Below are 22,977 nucleotides of genomic sequence, written 5' to 3' on the forward strand. Positions count from 1 at the left end.
ACGCCTTGGTGAAGACCTCAACAGCAGCAGTGAATATCTCACCTTCCCAGCACACATCCCTATCGGCGACAAGTTTGCTGAAAGCTTCGTCTGGTTGGTTGTTGTGATCGTACACAACTGCCTGTTACTAATTTCGTTCGCGTATAAAAGCGGCTGCACAGCCCAGAAAGAACTAATGCATTAATAATAATAAGTTATTGGTTATATTTTGTGAGCAATTTGATAGGCCGCGATCTCCTTAGATCGCTTTAGACCGCGCTCAGCCGGCGCCAAGCCGGCGATAGGCTGCTCCCAGCCGGCGTTGCCAAGACACTATGTGCACGTACTAAGAATAATATTCAATCATATACAGCTTCGGACGATTAGTAAAGCACAGGCTGGTGGTGCCTGAGCTCACCCTTTGGATTGCAGGTAAAACGCGTTTGCTCTGCTGTATGCCGTTCATCAGATGGACCATGACCGCATGATAAATATGGTGTTTGTGGAACGTATCATTACAAAAGCTTTTTGGGGTTCGCTTGGGGCCGTCGACATACCTGCGTCGCTGTTTTGTGGACAGGTGATCACATCGTCGCATCTGGCCCTGATCTGCTCTGGTGAGGGTGTGGTAAATATTATAGAGGACGATTCCTTAGTCGCGCGCTTTTTTCGACACTGCGGTGCACACACGCGGCGGTTGAATGATGGCTGTATGTGATGCCGGGGAACATAACTGCACGCACAAAGCGGTTGAATGGCGCCGTGGGGTAATGGCTCTGCGCCCATTGTTCAGTTAGGTTGGCATGAGTCCGTGTGCTGCTTGTAGGTGCGCTTGCACCTGCACATCTGCGCGTGTCGAACATTTTGTGTGCCCAGCCCAGCCCTATGGCAGCAGCATCTTGGTACGTGACTCCATCCATTGTCATTGTCGATCGTAGTAATATTGCTTGGCTCAACGTCATTTTACAGGACGAAAGCCGCACTGATAAGTGTTTGCTGAGGTCCAAGTCCTACTCCTACTGCGGGTCACGGCAAGCGGAGGTACAGCGGCGGCCGCGGGCCTGCTTCAACCAGGATGCCCAAGGCAAGCAGTGCCGCCCGCCAGCCCAAGTGCACCGCGGCAAGGGCGAGCAAGAAATGCAATGTTGTCTTCCAAGCGGCAAAGGTGAGCTCCACAGTCAGTCAGGGGATATAATGGGCAGCATTGCAGGGTAGGTGGTAGCAGGGTGGGTGGGTAACTCTTTCGTGTGGTAAAGTAGCGTAGAATGACGTTGGTCGTGGCAGGAGTTTGTTAATTGTTTGGCCATTACCCTACCGGGTCCTTTGACCCCTTCTTTTACCCTCTCCGCCCCCATCGCCCAATTTGTAATATGTGTGTGTACACATATTTTGCACGTATCCACATCGGGATCACGAACAGGGCAAGGTCGCCAGTGATAGCGGCTCTGCTGTCGGACTGGGCTGCTCCGGGTCCCTGTCGGCCACGGACATGGCCAGGATCTTCCATACCAACGCCAAGGCGGCAGGGATGGGAAAGAGCTCAGTTTTTGTGGACGTGGGATGTGCGCTGGGAAGGTGAGATATTCTGTATTGGGTGCTCTATTCATGTACTGTGAGCCGTAGTACTGTGCGGTACCTTGCCGTGTTGCGCCGGGTCCCTTGTATGTATGTATGTATGTATGTATAGGTCCATATGCGTCCTTGCATTGCAGTACATCTTTTATTTTGTGGGTTTATGCATAAGGATGTATTTGCCGCTCTCTCTGCCGCTTCTTTTATAGCTGTGCTGTATCTCTGCTTCTGCTTCCGCTCCCGCTTCCCTCTCTACCCACTCCCTCCCGCTACCCACCCACCGCCGCTGGGGGCTAGCAGGCCTCTTGTCCTTGTGAAGCACCAGACCGGAGTCCGGCGCTGCATTGGCCTTGATCTCGACGTGAACAAGCTCCGGAATGCAGACCGATTCATTAAGTTCTGTGTCAGCCGGCTTCCAAAGCTTGAGGCCAGCCACTTCACGCTTATCCTGGCCTCCGTGAGCCAGGTAGTGTTGGGGCAGTGTTGGGGCAATAATACAGTTTGCAAAGGTGTTTCTCCGGGCAACTCAATCGTTGGGATTTTTTTACATAGTCGCAGTAATTTTTTCGTTTAGGACCGGTTTCAATTTATTCCAACCTAAGTCACAAGGTTGCTAGGGTTGTCGTCCTTAATTGTGAGGCCCCCCCCCAGACCCCCCCCCCCCGATAAGTAGAACTCCTCTCGTACACCGAGAGTCACGCACTGAGTTGGCGCGTTTTCGTTCGTGTGTGCACTCTTCGTGCACATGCGTAGATAGTTCTGGCACTGTTTGTGAGCAGTAAGTAAAATCGACCAAGCAAAGGCCCAAAGCAAGCAACCGCACAGCGAATCACAGGCCGTCACCCAGGTGGCTGTTTGACGTTCGAATTATTGCCTTGTGCGTGTTTGACTATGTGAGGACCGGTCACTTTGGACTCGCACCATTCCTACGTGGCCGGCCCTTTCAGCTCGTCCTGCTGCCGTACGACACCCTTGTCCCTGTCGGCCCTGTGTGACCCTGTCGCCCCGATGACCTCACTGACCTCATGTTCCCCACGGCCACCTGCCTGGTGGCCTTCGTGATGATGAGCTCCCTCGTGGTGTCGTGAAGGAATAGCTACACAGGAAGGAATAGCCGCATACCCACAGTCCACAGCGCCGCTGTCAACTGCGCGCTACCAAGCTCTTCATGTGCTATCCCAATGCCTATTTCTCTCTGCAAACCTCAGTTTATCACTATTATTATATCTCATATTCGCACACATTTGCCCGCGCACAAATCCCTCCGGTGTGTTTGTGCAGGTGGGCATTCTGCCCCTGTGCCCCGAGTTTTTTTATACCTTTTGGGAGGGGTGGTCCGTGGCGGACAAGATGCACTTTGCGGAACTGTTCATGAGACATGGTAGCCGCAAGGTATGTCGACTGGACGGATTAGCTAACGTTGTTTCTACTGCGTATGTTTGTGTCTTGTGTCGTGCATCCATTCAAGGAACAGGAAACAGTCTATACCGCCGCACATAGACAGCAATCTTGGTTCAGGTATTGGCCTTCATGCCACCTGCTGTGCGACTGGAAGTGAAGTGAAGTGGGTCAAGCTCGTATCAGGTCGTATCCCGATGTCCACCGATGTCCACCGAACTGGCTACCGCATGGGATGACTACTGCCCACTGGGCCGCCTGGCACCCCAGTAGTGGTAGTCGTAGACTGCAACCACTGCGGGTTTGTATCAGCCACCGTTGTTATGGTGGTGGTTAGGTAAACAGCCCCCTTCATTTCATCCCCTGGCAGCGCCCCCAACCCCAACCCCAACCCCAACCCCAACCCCAACCCCAACCCAGCCAGTTGCTGCTTTGATTCAGAACGATAACCAGGAAGCTAGTCAGCCCCCTCGCTCCCCCTTGTACCGTCACCCACCCCCGGGCGCGTAAATTTACAAAAATTAACACTCTAGGGAATCACGGTCGTGCAATACAGCATGCCCGACCCGGAGGCGGAGATGGAGCTGCTGGGGTTCTGGGGCCTTAAGCTCGTCGCGAGGGAGACCAACTGCCACATGCACGACAGTGAGCTCGCCGTCGAGGGCTGTTACTGTACTTGTTTGTGTGGATCTATTTGTCTATGTGCGGGCATTAGTGTCGGTATATATGTGTGTGCGCACGCGTTGGGGGTGGGTGGGAGGCCGGCGGCGGAGGGCAGAGAGTGAGCTGGTTGGGCCAGGTAGGGCAGGTTGGGTGTATTTGGGCCGTAGAGCGCTGGGTAAGCGGGAAAGAGGAAGTTACGGCACAGCACGGTTTTACAATTGCTTTGATTAGTTGTCATAACTTTGCTCAACACGTACATGTGCCCTTTGTCCGCCCGTTACTTCTTTAACAGGCAACAGGACCATGACAGCCTTCGTGTTCAAGGTGGTCATGTACAAGAAACCTGACAGCAGCAGTAGCGGCGGTAGCGGCAGCTTGGCCACTCAGCCCCAGCTGGCCGCTGGCACTGCCGCCGCCGCCGCTGGGCAGCAGGAGGGGGAGACGGCAGCAGCAGCGGCGTCCACCTCCTCGCCGCCCCTCACGACCACCGCCGCGTGGCGGACAAACATGCTGCCTCTGCTGCGCAAGGCCCAGGAGAAGCAGCAGCAGCTGGTGGAGCTGGTGGGGGCCGTCCGGGGAGGGCGAGGTCCTCTCCTCAAACCCAAGGAGGTGGAGCAGTTGAAGCTGTCCGTCATGGGAGAGCACGCTGAGAGGGAGGTGCAGCGTGCTTCCGAGGTAAGACCGGAGGAGTAAGGGTTGCAGAAATAGTGGTTAGTATGTGCTTGTGTCTATGTGTGTGTGTGTGTGTGTGTGTGTGTGTGTTCAAACCACAACCCGAACTACGGCCTGCACGGGGGCCTCTCATATCACGGAGCCCCAAGGAGATTATTAGGTCAAGGAGGTTATTAGTACAATAAGAAATAAGTGCTATACTACAATCGACCCCCCCCTTCTTGGTACATACTTGCCCTTTCAGCAGCTTTCACTCCTTCGTGGTTCGTCCTTCCCCCCCTTCCCTCGTCAGCCTACCCCTCCTCGCGCCCCTCGCTCCCCCATGAGGGGGAGCTTTCCAACCCCTCACGCATCCCACGCCATGTCATGTGTCACGTGCCCTCATATTCCCCTTTCCCTACCTGTAGAGGGCGTACGCCCGCCCATGTAAACACGACCCCGTAGTCTGTGGTCGCGTCAAACCCACCTCCACACCTCTGCACACTTGTACCCCCATACCAACCCTAAAACTGAAACGTTCATTTTATTGTTATCTAATTTGTCCACAACAGTGCAAGTGCACATTCGCCGTCTTCTTTGTTCCACTGCTCCCCTCCCCTCTCTAATCGTCGCGATGTGCGCACACACACAATGTGTGATAACATGGACGTGCAGTTCAAGGAGGTCGGGTTCGCACCAGATTACGAAGTCAACCCGCACGGCGTCATCCGCCACAAGGTCACCCACACCCCTGCCTTGCTCAACCGGGGTAATGATGGGCATCTGTATGCGCGGCTTGCCGTCCGGCGTGGCAGCGGCAAGGGCAACAGCCCGGGGGGAGGGGTGGTGGAGGAGGAGACGGGTGATGAGGGGGAACTGGCCACAACAGAATGTGTGTGGAGTGGGGCGGAAAAGTCCAAGGATCACAAAATGGCTGTTCGGACAGTGGTAGCACTTGCCCATCTGCAGGGTGCGCAGCAGGCGCTGGTGCTCACCCCCGGGGGGACGCAGGTTCGGAAGCTGTCTAGGAGCACTGGGATCCGTGTGGCACACAAGGATGGTGACATGGACAACAACTGCGTCGACAACCTGGAGCTGAGGGCGCGGGCCCGAGGAGCGGGGACCAGGAGCGGGCGGCGCCCTGCTCGTGGGGGGAAGGGTGAAGCCATCCGGGAGGGTGCTGCAGGTGGGGCTGCTGCTGCTGCTGCTGGTGAAGGAAATAATGAGTGGCTAACGGGGGCGGGGGCGGGGGCGGGGGAGGAGGCAGCAGGGGCAGCGGGGGGCCCCCCGGCTGATGATGGGGGTAAGATGATGATGATGATGGAGGAGGAGGTTCGGCAAATCGAGGAGGCGGCAATTGCGGCAGAAGGTGGAGGAGGAGAAGCAGCAGCGAAGGGCGGGAGGGCTGGGGTCAGGAAAGGAAAGAGGCGGCGCGTTATGTTGTCAACGGGGGACCATAACGGGGCATCAGGAGCTGCCGAAATGCCGACAAGGGACCAAGAACCGTTATTGCCACCACCCCGGCGTTCGAGGAGGCTGCAGGCGGTGTCCCAAATTGCCGACAAAGCTGGACAGCAGGCTACCCTCCACATGGTAGTCAAGGGCAGCAGTAAGCCGGTGGTGTTCAAAGTGGGCACGGGGATGGAGGCGCTTGTGGACAAGTAGTGGTGGGGGTCGGGGTGGGGGTGGAGGTGGGGGGTGATGATCCTGTAGTTGTATGACATGGTACGTGGGCAGTGACCATACATGTCCGGGGTCAGGGAATGAAGTGGCCGATGTATGAGGAGGGAGTTTTGTACTACGTGGGGAGGGGGGAGCCGGGAACGGAAGTTCCGAAACAGGAGCTGGTGGCTTGAAGGGCTCCTTTGTTTTGTACTGCACACCACGCTTTCATGTGACGACCTGCAGACAGCGAATTGGGATGCTGGATTAAGCATGGCGCCAATGGTCTGGTGGACGGTTAGAGTGAATCGCCGAGTGTACCACAGGCACACCAGTCGCTACATGGCGTTACGTGCCTTACCGCACACTTATTGATAAAAGTTCAGGCGCTCCGGCAGCAATGCTGGTGCCGCAGTTAGGAGTGTTGAATTTGCGGATAAGCGGCGTTGCGGCCCGTGCATTTACGTGCGGCGCGTGTGAGGTACTGCACACCTACCACGGCCTACGCCTCCTTCCCGTTTTGTTCGTTACACTCCTCCCTGTGTTCTTCTGTACATCGTCATGTCCTCGGTAGATTTGTGGATGTGGGGATGTAGATGTTACACTGGGCATTTTTATTATACTCCCACATGAGTCATGTTCCTATACCCCTTCTTCTTTGCCGCCTTTACTTCTACACGTCACCACTACGGTTTCCGTTCTTTTTCTACTTGCATAGGACTTCACTCATCGGCGGCTAGGTAGTTTTTTCTGCATTTTTCGCCTGCGTTTTTTGGGCTTTGGACGTGTGCCGTATTGCTGGTACAAATATGCAGTGCGCAAGCGTACGTAGGTATGGATGTGCTGCACGCGCACATACACACCTAAACGGATTCCTCCGCAACTAGGGGGCGAGCATGGTCGGTAAAATTTGTGTAGACCGAATTCTTCAACCGATGTTTTGAGGGCGACGATGCAATCCAGGAGAGAATGGTTCAACACGCTGGTTAGCTTGGTTGGAACTGGGTTTCACTGTATTTGTTTTATGTGTTGTCCCTAAGCAATCTTTGCTTGCTAGCTCAAACTACTATGCATATTTGTCGGGGCTGCTGTATGTGTGTATGTGCGTGCGTGTGGAGGTTACAAATATTTGACGCGTTCTCACACTGCTGCCCACAGCCCCAACGGACGTCTGAACTCTCTTCCGCAAACGGGAGAAGGGCGTGAGAGACTTCTCTTCGCTCTTCTTCCCCGATGTGTGTCTCGGTAGGTGGGCGGCGGGCATTTTGGTTTGTTGCCGAATCCGATGATGCGTTCTGCGTCGTGTAGACTATTATCATATGCTCAAGTGGCGGATGTAACGATTGACCGTTGCTTGCATCTTCCCAGACCATTTCTTTACTGGATCCGGTTCATAGGGGTTCATAAGAAGAAACCAGCCCAACGTATTTTATCCGGCACTGCTCTTCTGTCTCTCCGATTCCGGGATTGCTCGTGTTGGTGCTCATTTGTGTGGCAATGTCGGGCTAACAACTGCAAACTTTCTACACTCTTTCTACACCTTGCCAACATAACAACGCCAACGACTGTGTACTTGTATCGTCCAATCTACCAAGGTGGAATGCTGCGGTGTGCAGTAGAGAGGGGGGACATCGGCATAGGGCCGCTGGCTACCTGACGTTGCACATCCGCCCATGTCCCTCCCAACCCAACCCTATGTCATCCCGACCTCCTGATTCCCTGCAGGCCAGATTCCCCGATTGGCTCCCCCTCGTACAATACACCCAGATGCCACCAACTCAACATCCGCCCGTACAACCAACCCTACAAACAAATCCATCGATGAACACAAAAGGCGGAGTGACGTCGAGCGGAGCCGGATTTCCTCTGTCTTGCTAACACGGCTCTGCACTGACTCGAGCCCTCTTCGGCAGCCGACTGTCTTCCCCCCCTGGAGTGTTGGCTTCCCCCCGTACCGCCGCTCCCTCCTCCGCCGACGAAACCCCCCACAGCGGCCCCTGAGGTGCCTGCTGCACAAATGGCGCCGCCGCACCCAGCACATCCAGCACGGTCATGCTAGGTACGGCACCGACAGCTGTAGAGCCGTTGCCATACGGGTCGTCGGCACCTGGCACCACAGCGTACCTGTTGGGGGGCGTGTATGTGTTTGCGGCTGTCAGGCCTCCACCAGCACCACCACCGCCCGTGTGGTTGCGGTGCCTAGTGGTGCAGCTGTCGGGACGTAGCCGCCAGGGGCGCTATGGTGCATCATTAGTACTATGCGATGATGGCATTTTCAACAGAAAGGGAAACTTCCGCATCGACGAGTGTGTTGCTACATGATGCCCGTACAACAGGCCGCGGTGCTGCATGAGTACAGGATACCGACTCAGTGACACCCCCTCGGAGGACCTACCCTCCATATGGTTACCCGGGGGGTGGGGAGGCCTGTCATCACCCAGGGGGCGGTGATGCTGGTGGTGGTGGTGGTAGTGTATAAATGTACTTCCTAACCCCAGGGACAAAAATCGACATCTTTCGCTGAAAGGCCAGGCCAGTGGTTGAGTCCCATATGACATCAAACGACATCGTGCGTGTGCAGCCCCCGACCCCCTGCACCGACCCTCGCGTACATACCGACCCTTAACCCCCACACTGCCACTCACCTGTCTGCGGGCGCCACGTACGCAAACATTCCCGCGCCGCCCATGTCCTCACCCGCCGTGGCGAGAATGGTCTCCCTTCGCAACATCCCCCGACTGAGACTGGCCAGTAGTGTAGGTTCGTAACTGCGCAGGGACATACTGACAAACAGGTGGGCAAACAGCTACGAACAAAATGATTGCACGACGCCAACGTACATTTCGTACATGAAGTAGTGTCAGTTAATTGTTGAGCATGCACGCATCAATGTCCCTCCCTCCCTGCTTCCCTCCCTGCCTCCAGCATTGCAGTCCACTTCCCCACCTACCCGAGGGGGGTGTCGTAGCCCAGCCCGCACCCCACCCCCTTCTTGCGCCCATAAATCCTCCAGCCCAGCTACTGAGGAGAGACCACCAGCCCGCCAACCAAGCAGCCCGCAACCCCCCCGACCTGACCCCTGACCTGACTGCAACGCACGGGTTGGCTGCCCTCCCAGAGGGCCAGCGGTGGGAATCTACTCGGTGGGCATCTGGGCCTCCCGGGGCTGAACAGGCGGGCCAATTACCCCCCCAACCCCCCCTCCGGCCCACATCAGCCCGCTCACAGGTCTTGTTCCGCTCCATGTCCCAGTTGCCCGTTGACCCCCCTCCCCCAGCTGTACACCCGGCCCCCCTCCGTGACCGCCACCGTGTGCCGCCAGCCGCACGTCACGAGGCTCACTCGCTGACCAGCCAGAGCGCCGCCCACCAGCACGGGGGAGGGCCGGTCAGACGAATCACCCAGACCTAGCTGACCGAACTGATGACGGGAGATACCAGAGGGGGGAGGACAGGGCGGGTGGTACTTTGTGCAAGGAGGGTGGAGCTAGGCGGGTGAGCGAGGCGGGCGGAGAGAGAGGGACCGCGAGAAGTGTGCGAGTTAGGAGGGTCATTAGTGGAGACACGGCCCAGGGGGCCCCACGCCCCCCTTCATCACATGCCATGCCATGCCAGCACCACCCGGCCTTCCCTTATTCCCCCCCTTTCCCTTCCTACCCACCTCGTTCCCCCCTCCTGATTACCTTGTTCCAACCCCAGCCGTACAGGTTGCCACTGCTATCCGCCGCCATGGTGTGCCTCCACCCCCCCGCTACTGAGCTGATACGGGTGTGTCGGAGAGCCGCTACCTGGCAGGGAACAGTACGATCGCTGACAGAGGGGGCGAGGGGCGACCGGGGGGAAGGGGAAGCCCAGGTAAGGGCGGGAGGGAAAACACAATGCTAAGAGGAAACGTAGGTGGATGTACGACTGTGGAGCGGCAGTTACGGTTGACAGGTTAAGGCAAAATGTCGCGCCACGTCACGTCGACAGGATGTGTTCACTGGTGTACAGAGACCTCTGCTGCTGCTGCTTCTGCTGCTGTGGAGGGGGGTGGATAGGTACAGGAGTGATACACGCATCCCGTCAGTCGCTAGGCTCGCGAGGACATGAAACCAGCCGAGGTGTGACCCAGGCCAGTGGGTGGATAGCTTCTTCCTGCCCGGGTGTTCCCCTGTCTCTCTCAAACCCCTTCCCCCCTTCCCTCCTTACGTGTGGTCTCCATGCCCCAACTGGCCGTACTTGCTCCACCCGAAAGTGAAGACCCGGCCGTCCTCCGAAACCACTGCGCTGTGCCGCCAGCCGCATTCCGCTGATACCATCCGTATACCCTCCAAGCCCACCACGCGAGTGGGCAGGTACCTGCAGACGCCGTACAAGAAACGTACAGCCGTACAAAGATGGTTCAGATGGTCAAAAGGAGATCCGGTAAATGCATGGTTGGGGCATACAACCCTAGCCAGGGATTACTCAAGGGGAGCGAGGGGGGGCGAGGGAGAGTTGTGGGGATGGCCGAATGGGTTCCCGTCCCGTCCTGGACAACCAGGGGTGGACAGCAGACAGACAGACAAACAGACAGACAAAGAAGACCGAGCTCGCTGCCAAGGAGGCAAATAGCCGTACTTACAAATGATATGTGCGTACTACATGTTATGCCATTACGCTTCACATTGTCGTACCGGTGGTGGTCAGGCTCTTCACCTCCCCCCTCCCCCTTGCACCTAGTCAGCTTCCTGGTCGGCTCCGCCGCGGCCCCAGGGCCCCAGTCGCTGCTGCAGCAGGTCGCCCACCCGCAGCTTCCCCGCTAGAGGGGTACACAGCCGAGTACCGGGTACCCTTCACCCGCCCCGCCCGAGCTAGCAGGGCAGCAAACAAACCACTCCCGCCCGTTAACGCCCCCTGCTGCCCACCTGTCCTGGGACTCTCCATCCCCCAGGTTGCCGTACCTGCCCCACCCCCAGGAAAATACCTGAGCGGGCCCCGGGGAAAGGAGGGGGAAGAGGACGGAAGACGGGGGAGGGAGCGGGGGGAGCAGCTCACGTTCTCTATCAGTGGTCAGGTGTATCATCCGTGTCCCTGTCTGTACTACTATTCAGCTATCTGTGTCCCCAAATCCCATCCGGCTCCAGAACCAAGACTGGAACCGCCCCATTCCGAACACCCTCCATGGCCCTCCGAGCCCTCTCAGTCTGGGCTCCCCATTTGTCATCCTGTTTGACGTATCTAAGGGCCATCGAACATGGATAGGTGCATGGTGGGCTCGGGTTGTACCCAACCAACCTACTCCCCCCCTCCCCGGCTGCTGCTTGCCCCCGTCCCCCCGCTACTACTGACTGCGTGCTGCCACCACAACTGCATACGGTCACTCCCAACCACACATGTCGCCAACTTGATGGGGACACTTGCTGGGCTACTTCATACCCGACATCATGAAGCATAAGCCCCCCTCCCCCGCTCACACACACACCGTTCCACTTTCCGTGGCCGCCAGGGAGTGCTCCGACCCGCAGGCCACACTGCGAACCCGCTCACCCTGCGGAAGGGGGCCGTCATGTGCACATGTGTGTGTGTGTGTCTCCCTGTAATTAATGTGCGACACGTGCTGCAATAGCCTGAAGGAAACAACCAAACGTGAGTGCACCCCCGCACCTGCGGGACCCCTTTCTGTCCCCCCACCTGCGGGCCCCCCACCGGAGTTCACCTCACCTGGAGTGCGACCACCAACTGCGGTGACAAGCAGTCGTTGGTGTGTCCCAGACCGAGCTGTCCGTTCTGGTTGCGGCCGAATGTGAAGAGCTCCCCCTCCCCCGCCACCACCAGCGTGTGGGTGTCACCACACGCCACACGGTGCACCGGGCGGCCCGAAAAGAACTCTATAGGCCGGGGCACGAACACGTCGTTGCAGTCCCCATGGCCCAGGCGACCAAAGTCACCCCTGACGAGGGTTTCATGGCGGTCGTGGAGTCGGACCGGGCGGGGCGTGGGCAGAGGAATTACATGGTGCAAAGTCAAGAAGGGAAACCAGCAGCTGCAGCCGACACGTCCAAAGCGGTTGCGCACTGCTGTTGGACAGTCCGGAGCGATGAGACGCAACTGCTCTCCTGTGAACGTTACCACCAGCATCGTGCACATGCCGATAGCCGCCGTCAACGGGTGATATCCAGCGTTGTGTCGATGGGTGTTGTTGCCGAAGACGTGCCGTACTAGTAGTAGTAGTAGTTGTGACCTCGGAAAAGTAAGTCTTGAAGTAAACAGACCGTCTCTAGCTCTGTTAAACTTGCCGCTACTTCCCCGAGTGAGAATGAGTGCGGGATGATGATGATGATGATGATGAAGCGCTTCCGCTGCAAGGGTTGCAGCTCTACCGACGACATCACTCAGTGAAATACTCGCAGTAGCAACGGCGACATTCCGAAGGCCAATAAATGTGGGGAAAAAAGGAAAGGAGGGCTTCGGAAGTTCCGAAAGCAGAGGCGACGGGAAGCCCCGTGCGCGCGCGTGTGTGTGTGTGTCACCATGCAATGGCACGGCGTGACTAGATATATGCACCTAAGGCTAAAACCTAGGAAAGAAGAGAAAAATGTGAGAAATAATTGGAAGGAAAGAAGGTAACATGGGGAGAAGAAATGGCTTAGGGGCTAACGGCGGCAAAAAAGACAGACCGGGAACACTGATGGGATCAGCGGGCCTGAGCGACGTGGGCTTCTGCAGGAGTCGGTCTGCCAAACCGCCTGCTGACGCTGGGGCTCCTGACTGACACTACTGACCTGTCTGTCCCTCCCACACTGCGGACTAGCCAGCTGGTCACGTCCAAACCGGGACATTTCCCCCACCCTCCTTCCCGCGTGCTGCCCTCTGGCTCGCTGAGCAGTAACTCAACAGGCACGAGGCAATACATACGGCACATGTGCGGCACATGTTGCCTCCATAGCATTGGAAAGAGGGAAGCAAGTGGAGGGCACATGAGGAGAAATGAGAGGGGGCTAGGAAAATATTGGGAGCGGCAAGCAAAGTCGATGCAGGTCGAATCCGCTGGCCCAGTGACCATGAGTCGGTCGGCAGGCGTGAAGTGAAGCAGTTACCCTCCCTCGACCTTGCCCCGGAACCCCACTCCCTGGCTCACCATCCCCAGCTGTAGACTTGTCCTCTGGATGGAGCTACTGCAATAGTGTATTCTGCTCCGCAGACCACGCTTTCAATTCCAGCATCTGTCAGAGTGCTGATGGCCTTCGGTGCGAGACACTCGTCCGCCTGGCCATGACCCAGCTGGCCATCCTCACCACGACCCCATGACGTGACAATTCCGCAGCCTGCAACGGTGGCACGTGCAGCGCACGCCACGAGTGCCCCAGACGTTACAAGTCACGCTTGCGTACATTGCCATTATACCAAAGATGAATAAGATCCCAAAGCATTGGCAGTTAACCTGAACTGAAGTAAGCCCAAAGGCTTAGGACTCACTAAGTATGGCAACGGAATGAGACGAGCCGCAAGACACCGCCGTTACACCTGGCTCCTCCTCGCTGCTCCTGGCCTCTGCGGTCTCCATATCTACCTCATCAGGTAAGTTGGACTATGACTATTAGAGGCGGCCGCTTTCGCAAATTTGCGTCGGACACGTGCACAGATCTACTGCACAGCGTTTTAAGAGCAAAGCGTGCCTAATAATTCAAATCCAGGTAGTAATAAAGGATAAGGCAGAGCAGCTAGATGCCCTCGCCTTCCTGAATCAGTCCTTGTTCGACGACACGATCGGGAATGCTGCAATGACAGCATACAGCAACATTATTGTCTGGACAGACGGCTTTGCACTTGGCTAGCGAATTCCGGGGCGTCGTACCAAGGGTACGGTGCCAAAACTTTGCGCAATCTCCTCACGTAGCGTTTGCCTGACATACGATATTTTCCCATAAACAAGAAATAGGCGACTATGCTATTACTGGGGCCTACATTCATCCTCCCTGTGCCTGCATTCGTCGGAAGCGGGCATTTTTCTAGCCAAGTTCTTCACCATGCGACAGTAGCACATTCAAAGGTAAATGTATCCTTTACCCTAGGTAATCGACTTGGGACAGACGCCTTCATGGAGTGGAAGGACTTGGGGAACGCAATTTCTACGTGCAACTTGTCGCTGTCCGTGGGGATTAAGGATACGTGATGCAGCCATTACTTTGCTATCCAAGTGCTCAGTGAGATTTACAAACAAACAACTCTTGTTTCGCTATCGATTGACTTAGTGTTGCCAGTTTGTAACCAGGGACGTTTCAAGTCCCAGCCCCTCACTGATGTACTCCTTTCTTTGGAACCCCTCAATAATAAAATCTTTCACTTTGGACCTTAGCGCCTGCTGGAGCAACGTCGCGGTTGTGAACGCTATGACGATGCTGTTGCATACACAGCTTGGAAGCTCCAGAAGCGCATCAAGAAGGACGTCGGCTACAGGGTGAGATAGGGATGACGAGGCGAAAGCTGGGCATGAGGGTTATGAAGGCAGGCAGACGAGCCGCCTCCGTACCCTCCGTGCAGACTTGGTGCAATCACACCACGCTATGTGCGGCCACAGGCATTAGGTCGTAGACCGGATCCCCTTCGGCTCCCTCGCCTGGCAGCTGTGCATCGCTCACACATACATACATAAATAAGGGTACTTGCTTGTGGGAAAAATGTGTGTGGCAGCTGCCAAGCAGTTTGGCTCAGTGTACTGACTGAGCGAGCAGTGGTACATACAATACTCATACATCGTGCAATGGCACATACCATTACATGGGAAAATGTTGTTTGCATCGCTGCAGTGGCGTTGCTGTACAGGTTGCGCTGTCGAGGGCCGTGAGTCGTGTTTCACCTTCCCCCGGATGTTGAAATGAAGCACACACCCACTGTACTGCAATCAACATCACCCTCTGGTCAGTGCCGCCCATTTCGGTGTCTTTTATTTCTGTGGTCGCTCTGCAGATTTGGGCCGTGTACAACGACTGTACGACAATGTACGTGACGTACTGGAAGCTGTGCTATTTATTTTCGATGCTGTCACGTGTTGTGGAGGCCCTGGCGGGAAGCTCCCCATGATGCGATCCTCCACAACAACAAGTACCGGTAGTAGTAGCAATAAAGTCGCCCAACCCGGCAATAAGCTGGGGCCTGGGGGTGGACAATGCGGCAGATGGGGGCCCTGCTGCACCCGCGTAACCCCCTCCACCTCCCCCCCACCCAAGGGAGGGACCACAGCTGAGGGACTGAGGCAGGGGCCCACCCACCAAAGGGCTTCTCCCTTTAGCGCCCACCCGACCAAATTGGCGCAACCCATTGGCAGTTGTGGCAACCAACCGGCAGAGGTCGTTCTACACACGGGCAGGGTTAGGAGAGAGGAGGAGGAGGATGTAAGCAGGACTCGTGATATGTTGCATGGCCTGAGAGAGGCCCAGCGAGGGACTTGAGGTACAAGAGGTCCTTGATGGAACGTCCTTCATGTACCTGAGGCAGCTCACCCGCGCCTTTCACTCTGCATGCTGCTCACATACTCACGCTGTGTATTTATATTTTTCATTCGCACATGGCCAACCCCACCGTCCTTTTTGTATGGTGGATTTACATGTCCGGCCGATGAAACTGGTTGTACAATATCAAAAGCTTCTTTGTATTAATCCCTAGCATGCATTGCATTATCTGACATGCATACATGTACAAGGATAGCGGTAATTGCTTGGGTGGTTGATTTGCATCTTTTTTTTGCTGAGAGAGGTTGAGAGGGTTTATCATTTAGCTGGTGGAGGGATAATCTCGTCATGTGTGGATTAGTATTGTTGTCGGGGGGTACCAGCTACCAGGTGCACATCTGTCCAACTCCAGGGAGCTCGAGGGGGAGATGACCCCCACAGATTAAATTACAACGTCTCCTATAGTATATAATAGGAGCATGTGCGCTGTCAGAAAGCCAAGAGACTGCTGCTGATGATGACAAGTACTGTACTGATGGTAGTCGTTTTTAGTAGTCATAGTAGTAATCTTAGTAGTTTAAGTAGTAGTTTAAGTAGTAGTACTCATCTAGGTTCAATAGATTGCAGGCTCATCATGCTTGGTGTCTCAAGGTTTCTCATATGCATATGATCGATGATACTAACATGCAACAACTACTGGCTAAAGGGTTACCCCAAGCTTGCAGGCTCTATTTTTGCCTTTTAATGTATGTGCTTGGTGCCCGGGGTTTAGGGATTTTTACTACACTGGTATGCCACAACAACCAGGAACGTTACCCCAAGGTTACACACATACATTTTAAGCTTTTGGTCTTTATGTGTGGTGCTGTAAGGTTGCATTTTTAACTGCAGCTCTCAACCAGTGACCATGAAATTTGAATCCTGTGTGACCGGACGGAACATCGGTAACCCCTCTTCAAGTGCGCGCATGGTGATCAGGTTATATCCGCTGAGAGCATAGACCTGCCTTCTAACCTGACCATTGGGGTGAAAAAACAATAACTCACACTTTTGCACGTTGATAGTGAGACCGAAAGCCTCTGACCACTCCGCAGTGCCCGTAATAAGCTCATCAACCGTCTGAATGACATCGCAAAGAGGCTCAAGTCACCAGCATAGAGGGATAGGGGCACTCGACGTCCTTCAACGCTAGGGGTGTCATGGGCCGCCATGGCGTCAGGAAGTGCGACGTCTAGGGCATCAATGTAATCTGCAAAACCTTCGACCAAAAAACCGAAGAGCGTGAGGCTCATAGGGCAACCCTGCTTGACCCCTTGGGTGGAGGGAATCGCCTCTCCTTTTGCTCCATTAACCTGGACTCGCATTTCCACCCGATTGTAGCAGCGCTTGATGACATCTAACGCAGAGCCCGTGACTCCTCGTTCCTCAAGTCTAACCCAGAGCAGCTCTCGATTAACCCGGTCAAAAGCTTTCTCAAAATCAATCTGGCAAACAAACAACGCTTGTCCGGGGACGTTAACAAAATCCTTACGGCATCGGTCTGTGAGGTGTCGCACCAAGAACAAATTCTGAGTGGTGCCGCGCCGTGGCCGAAAGCCACCCTGATAAGGGCTCCGCGCACCACAACGTTCCCCCCAGGCTTTTAGCCTCCGGTCGAGCAATAACGCGTAAAGCTTAGACAAAGCCCCACCGACGGCAAGCCCCCGGTGGTTTTTAGGATCCATGACGTCGCCCTTCTTGTGGATGGGTGTGAGGGCGGATATCTCGAACTGCCTTGGGTAATCCCCAGTCGACCGGATATGTTCCAACAGACACAGCAGGTACGGTGCAAGCACCATCTCTTCCTTTTCGCCCACCTTTCTAGTGGCATACTTATAGCACTCAGCAGGGGCCCTTTCAAGTCCTGGGGATTTATTGTTGCCCAGCATTTTTAGTGCAGCAATGACCTCTGCCAAGGTAAACGGGCACTGAGGGCCGCCGCAGCTGCTACTCTCTGATTTCGGGCTAAACAGCTCTCACCAGCCCAGCCGCGCGGTATTGTAAGTGAACACCCATTTACGAGGTTCATCATGCAATCCGCTCTAACCTCATTAAAAGCGTTGATCTCGTCGTTGTATAGTGCGTCAAAATAATCGCGCCAGCTGTTGACGTCACATATTGGGCAATCAGGTGTCGCCCCCTGGTTAAGTTGCCGCCACAATGCACGCGGATTCCCTTTGTATTCCTCAAGAAACGTAGTAAAATGCGGCACACGATGGGCAGCCATTGCCTCCTTCCTAATTCTCTGGTATCGAGAGCGCAGGAGTGTAAAGATATGCCGCGCCTGCTCATCAGCGAGTAGTCCCTGTGGCCTCATATGTGCCTTCTGCAGCAGCATGTCGCTGCGTGCCGCTGCGCATTCCTGGGTCCACCAGGGTGCATCCTTTTCTTCCCTCACACGCTTGGGTGCTGGGTACCGTTTGCTAATAGCCCTCTCCAACGCTGATGAACAGGCTCGAGTGAGTACTTCAACAAACACGGTGCTGTCGAGTTCGCCTCCAAGTTTGCTAACAGCATCTGAAATGCGCCGCACAGCGGGGGCATCATCAGCAGCAAACATGCTCTCGTACCGGCCTTTGTGTTGGACCTCAAAACGTGTCGTAGATTTGTCCCTTCTAGTTGGGTTGACGCCCTCGTGCAGCGCCCCCAGCTCGAGCGACACTGGGCAGTGGTCGCTCATGAGGCTACCAACTCTCTCACCGGTTAGTGCGACAGGAATGTCTAGCACGCGCAATTGGTTCGACTTGAAGAAAAGGGCGGGTGATGCTACGAAGAGATCAATCATGCTGCTGCCGTTCCCCGTCGGACTCCAAAAAGTACACGCCCCTTGCAAATCTCCCTGGACACGCCCGTTCAAAACAACCATCTCCATTTCCTGACACAAGGTAGCCAGGGCCCTTCCGAACACATTTTCAGTTTTGTCTTCTGAAAGGCGTGGCGGAATAGAACGCAATAGGTTGGCTTGCCCCAGCTCAGCCTGAACATAATCCGCTAACTCGGCATCCCCATCAACATCTGGCAGTTCACGGATCTCCGCTACCCTGGAGTTTAGGTCCCCCATCAACAAAACCTCGTCCCCAGGTTGCTGATATCGTCTCATCAGCGACCGCACCCTGTCCATGACGCGTCGTGTTACGCTATCCTGTGGTCTACGTCCATTAGCTGTGTAAGCCCGAGATCCGAGCGGTGCAGCGTAGCAGGCGCCAAGAACCAAACCATTCCCTCCAAAATTCAGGGCTTCACCGTGAATTCTCAGCCAGACACTGTTCATGCCTCTTGGCGCGTCTGTCGATATGCAGTGAGTAACATGATGTGCGATCCGCTGATGCACCCAAACGCAAACACCCCCCCGTTCTCTAAACTTCCCAGCAAGATAGCAGCAAGACCCATTAGGTATCAGCCGAGATAGCCTGCCCACAAGTGACCCGTGCGTTTCAGTAAGTACAACAATGTCGTAACGCAAGGCGAGTCGAAGTAGTTCACACTGTTCTAGTTTCCAGTCGGTCACACCACGTATATTCCATTGGACTATACGAAGCGGTTCATACCTCCGGTTGGCTTCCTAGGCGGTGTCCATTGTCGTACCCCCCGGGGAGGGGGGTGCCCCTCCCGGGGGACCGCCCTGCTCTCGCCCGCGGTCGCTGCCTCTCCACGCTCGCCCACTGTCTCCGCTTCTTAGGTAAAAAATGATACTGTCGCACAGCCTCTATAGGGATTAAGGCCAATGATGCCGTACAGTCTCTATAGGGAAGAAGGCCAATAATGCCGTACAGTCTCTATAGGGAAGAAGGCCAATGATGCCGTACAGTCTCTATAGGGAAGAAGGCCAATGAAACAAGGCCCTAAAGTCGTACAGCCTAACGGGAATTCTATTCGTCGCTGGCTGTACCTGCTAAGCGAGAACTGCAACAACAATTTTGCTTTAAAGTATATGACAGCACGTTTAAGCATATTAATCTTTAGCCTTGTAGCGTGCTTGATGATGTGTGGTGTTCCGCGTCTGCGCCTGATAAATGTGATGAACCTACTAAATCAAATGCAAAATTTACAATGCCATAAAATCGAATATGTAGCTCCTGCCCTTACAAACTTTCCGGCGGCTGCAAGATTTCGCACGGCATCATCGCACGACCGATCTGCGACGCTGTTCTGCCAGTATTTAACCCAATACATAAATGGCATTTACTCTGTATTACATATGGCTTCTTCTTGAAGCATTTTATAAGGTTAGTTTGGCTTCTTCTGCTTCGACGTGTATGCGCCGTCATCGTAGTCATAGGCTGGTCCTTTAGGCGATACATTCATTAAAGCATAGGACTACAAGTCGGTATTAAGCTAGTAAATGCTGGCATTCTCGTTACGATCGCTGACTTTCAGCATCGTGTTGATGCTGGCCATGACGACGTCGGGAGGTACGCAAGGCAACGTTACTGCTCACTGATGTGAAATAACATATCTGAAGTCTCTTATTTAATATGCCTTATTGATTCCCAGGTCATGGTGTAGAAGAAGAAAGGGGCAGCCGGAAACTGGCGATGCGCCCTCACCGCCGCGGTCTCACTTGTGGTTAATAATCGTCGTTGTGTTCCTGGCATTCGGATTCATAGTTGCCGACGCAACTCGTTCAGGTAGGTTGCTTTATGGATAGGTTGATTGCTTACACTTTGCTTCGTTTGAGCAAATCCGCTTTTGGTGCTATACTGTTGCTGCAATACTCCGGCACTCACATGGCGCTAGATATTTGTTTTATTGGTCATCATTCTATCCTGCTGTCGATGCCAGTTCCTACCTTATTTCTCTTGCTGTGTCAACACCCTCTGCAACGGTACTAATTCGATGCAGGTACACGTGCAACAGAGGGCGGCAGCAAGCGACAACAAGACACCAATCATGGTGACAACGCCCTGAAGTCACCACGCTCCGGAGACGACCCACAAGTACCGCCTCCTCCACATCCTCCACCGCCGCCGCTTAACCCCCCAGCGGCTCCTCCACCTCCTAATGACCCGACAACTGCAACTCTGCCAACTCAACCATCCCCAGAAGTTCTGGGTTCAACAGATCATGGCTGCTGTGGCAGCAAATCCACCTGCAATGCAAGTTTTTTTCATGGTAAGTCGAAGGTCATGCATATTTACTAATACTAAATTCACAATTTAGGGTGTGGCACTACTGGTAATGCGTGGCCATTGCCCTCGGGAGATCCCGGGGTCGACGCCTGTCAGGGTCGAAATTTTCCCGATGGTGGAAGGTATTGCGCCCCTAGCTGATGGACGGTGGTGACCTGGGATAAAGTTAACCTGCGAGCCGACCGGGAATGGAGTTGGGCCGCTGTCAACACGGCAGATTCTGTTCGATGCTGGTGGTGGGTGCAGAACCTGAGTGGTCCACTAAGGTGTTGATTAGGGTGACTGGATGAGGGTGCCCCGAAATACTGGGGAAGGCAGCGTTTCGCAGGGTAGCTGCCACGGGTGAACATATACTCCCCTGTTTCACACCGCATATCTAGAGAATCCTGAAAAAATGCAAGCTTGTTAAGATTTTATGAGGCACCCAAAGCATCTAAAATTATGTGCACAGTAATCGTTCCTAATCTCTTCCCCTGTTTCATTCGTTCATTATGCACTGCAGGCTTTCCAGCAAATGCAGCAACAACAGCAACAGCAAACAACCACGCCAACCGCCATCACCTTCCAAGTAAACCAAACTACACTGGTGCCTCTACAAGCGGCATCCACAACGACTACGGAACATCCACAACAACATACCGCACCTTCTGCAAATCCAACAAGTGCAGGCAACGCCTACACTGATGAACAAAGTGAGTGGCAATGGGCGTGTGCTTGCACCCACCAGGATATCCGCATGTACAACGAACAGCATTCCCTGCTAGAAGATCACATGACAGCTGTCGTTGAACAAGCGTTCATGTGTCCATTATGCAGCACGGTGGCACTAGGTAACCAGATGAAGTGCAAGAGGTGGGTTGCAAACCACACTAGATGGTATGCACTTCTAGAGGGTGAAACACTAGATAATTTGCCAGGTGTAGTTGAGTGTCCCCAAAACAAACCTTGGGTTCGTGCCAACAACAGCGGGAATAAGGTTAGGATTTGCATCAAATGCCACGAAGGCAAAACGAAGGAAAGTAGTCCTAATATAAAGTGGTCACGGCTTACTGCAGTTGGTGTTCCTGGCCCCCTCCTTAGCTTCCTTCGCATGTGGGTCCCAAAACAACCTTTTGAGGTTTTGTCAAGTTTGTCCTTTTTGGTCCCACACATCAACTTTGGGCGCATAACCCGGTCCTTTGACTATGCTAGATCTGGGGAAAGAAGACCCTGTTGAGCTTGACTCTAGTCCGACTTTGTGAAATAACTTAAGAGGTGTAGAATAAGTGGGAGCTTCGGCAACGGTGAAAAACCACTACTTTTAACGTTGTTTTACTTATTCCATTACTTGGAGGCGGGACTCTGTCCCTGCTTCTGGCTCTAAGGCGGCTTTATTGCACGCCGATCCAGGTGGAAGACATTGTTAGGTGGGGAGTTTGGCTGGGGCGGCACATCTGTTAAAAGATAACGCAGGTGTCCTAAGATGAGCTCAACGAGAACAGAAATCTCGTGTAGAACAAAAGGGTAAAAGCTCATTTGATTTTGATTTTCAGTACGAATACAAACTGTGAAAGCATGGCCTATCGATCCTTTAGCCTTTCGGGATTTGAAGCTAGAGGTGTCAGAAAAGTTACCACAGGGATAACTGGCTCGATCTAAGATGGGTAGGACAGTGTCTGTGGATGCATGACTTTGGTACCGGTCAGTGACTTGGTACTGGTCAGTGACTTGGGTCCTTGTCCCCAGCTTCCTGGGTTTTTGAGGCCCTTTAACGTGCCACAGTTGTCTGACACTTCGTGTCATGTGCCATCTTTTTAAACATGATTGGCAGTAACATGTTTATTTATTGGTAGTTTTAGGTTGGACGGGCTTACATGAGACGGGTCTCCCAGGATGATTTGGTCATCTTGGATAAGTTCCTCATGTCGTGTTTAAGAGACGTGCATGCGCCTCGGTGCAGTGGGTCCTTGTTAGGGGGACGGTGGATTTGGGCAAGTTACTCAAGCATTTCTGCCCTTTCTTTTGCTTGTACGGTTTCGACTGATCTGCATTGGCTCACCCAGATTTGGTACGAGGCGGCGATGGCCTTCTTCTGTATGCTCCGTTGCAGATCCCCGGTTAGTCGCTTCACATTCTTAATGCCTAACCGGTTGAGGAGCTCCTTGCCGTCGCCTTTGTTGACACCACCGAGGTGGCCGATGGGCCATGCTATCATAGTAGCATTGTATGACTCTGTCTCAAGAAATCTTGCCAGCCATGCATACGTTTCCTCCTCCTTGGTTTTACGGTCAAGATATCGGCATTCAGAACACACAGTTATTTCAGCAATGATTATCTTTTTGTCAGAGTCATTAATGTACATAAGATCTGGCTTTGTGCCCTCGTTTGCCAGTCGAGCACCAGACTCACATCGGCTTGCCCAGTGTGCCTTGGCACTGTCTGGAATTGTGTCTGTGAGGACCCTCCAGCCTGGGTTCATCCACTTTTCTGTCA

General features: G+C 54.3%; 3 protein-coding genes across 3 annotated transcripts; 2 read left to right on the top strand and 1 right to left on the bottom strand.

The window, feature by feature from the left end:
• Window positions 1-1,054: 1,054 nt before the first annotated feature.
• On the top strand, window positions 1,055-6,227 carry VOLCADRAFT_100605 (uncharacterized protein; the record flags this gene model as incomplete). Its single annotated transcript, XM_002959153.1, has 8 exons — window positions 1,055-1,144; window positions 1,400-1,554; window positions 1,852-2,008; window positions 2,833-2,943; window positions 3,483-3,594; window positions 3,905-4,287; window positions 4,939-5,449; window positions 6,172-6,227. 8 exons carry the CDS (start codon window positions 1,055-1,057, stop codon window positions 6,225-6,227), a joined length of 1,575 nt encoding a protein of 524 aa, XP_002959199.1.
• A 2,920-nt stretch (window positions 6,228-9,147) lies between these two features.
• VOLCADRAFT_70529 (uncharacterized protein) lies at window positions 9,148-13,452 on the bottom strand (the record flags this gene model as incomplete). Its single annotated transcript, XM_002959158.1, has 8 exons — window positions 9,148-9,345; window positions 9,608-9,734; window positions 10,116-10,265; window positions 10,814-10,872; window positions 11,371-11,436; window positions 11,610-11,838; window positions 13,027-13,213; window positions 13,365-13,452. 8 exons carry the CDS (start codon window positions 13,450-13,452, stop codon window positions 9,148-9,150), a joined length of 1,104 nt encoding a protein of 367 aa, XP_002959204.1.
• Window positions 13,453-19,718: 6,266 nt separating this feature from the next.
• VOLCADRAFT_100607 (uncharacterized protein) lies at window positions 19,719-21,335 on the top strand (the record flags this gene model as incomplete). Its single annotated transcript, XM_002959154.1, has 5 exons — window positions 19,719-19,788; window positions 20,219-20,313; window positions 20,420-20,488; window positions 21,008-21,197; window positions 21,322-21,335. 5 exons carry the CDS (start codon window positions 19,719-19,721, stop codon window positions 21,333-21,335), a joined length of 438 nt encoding a protein of 145 aa, XP_002959200.1.
• Window positions 21,336-22,977: the final 1,642 nt, after the last annotated feature.

This window comes from Volvox carteri, assembly GCF_000143455.1.
Source record: "Volvox carteri f. nagariensis unplaced genomic scaffold VOLCAscaffold_129, whole genome shotgun sequence".
Classification (NCBI taxonomy): Eukaryota; Viridiplantae; Chlorophyta; class Chlorophyceae; order Chlamydomonadales; family Volvocaceae; genus Volvox; species Volvox carteri.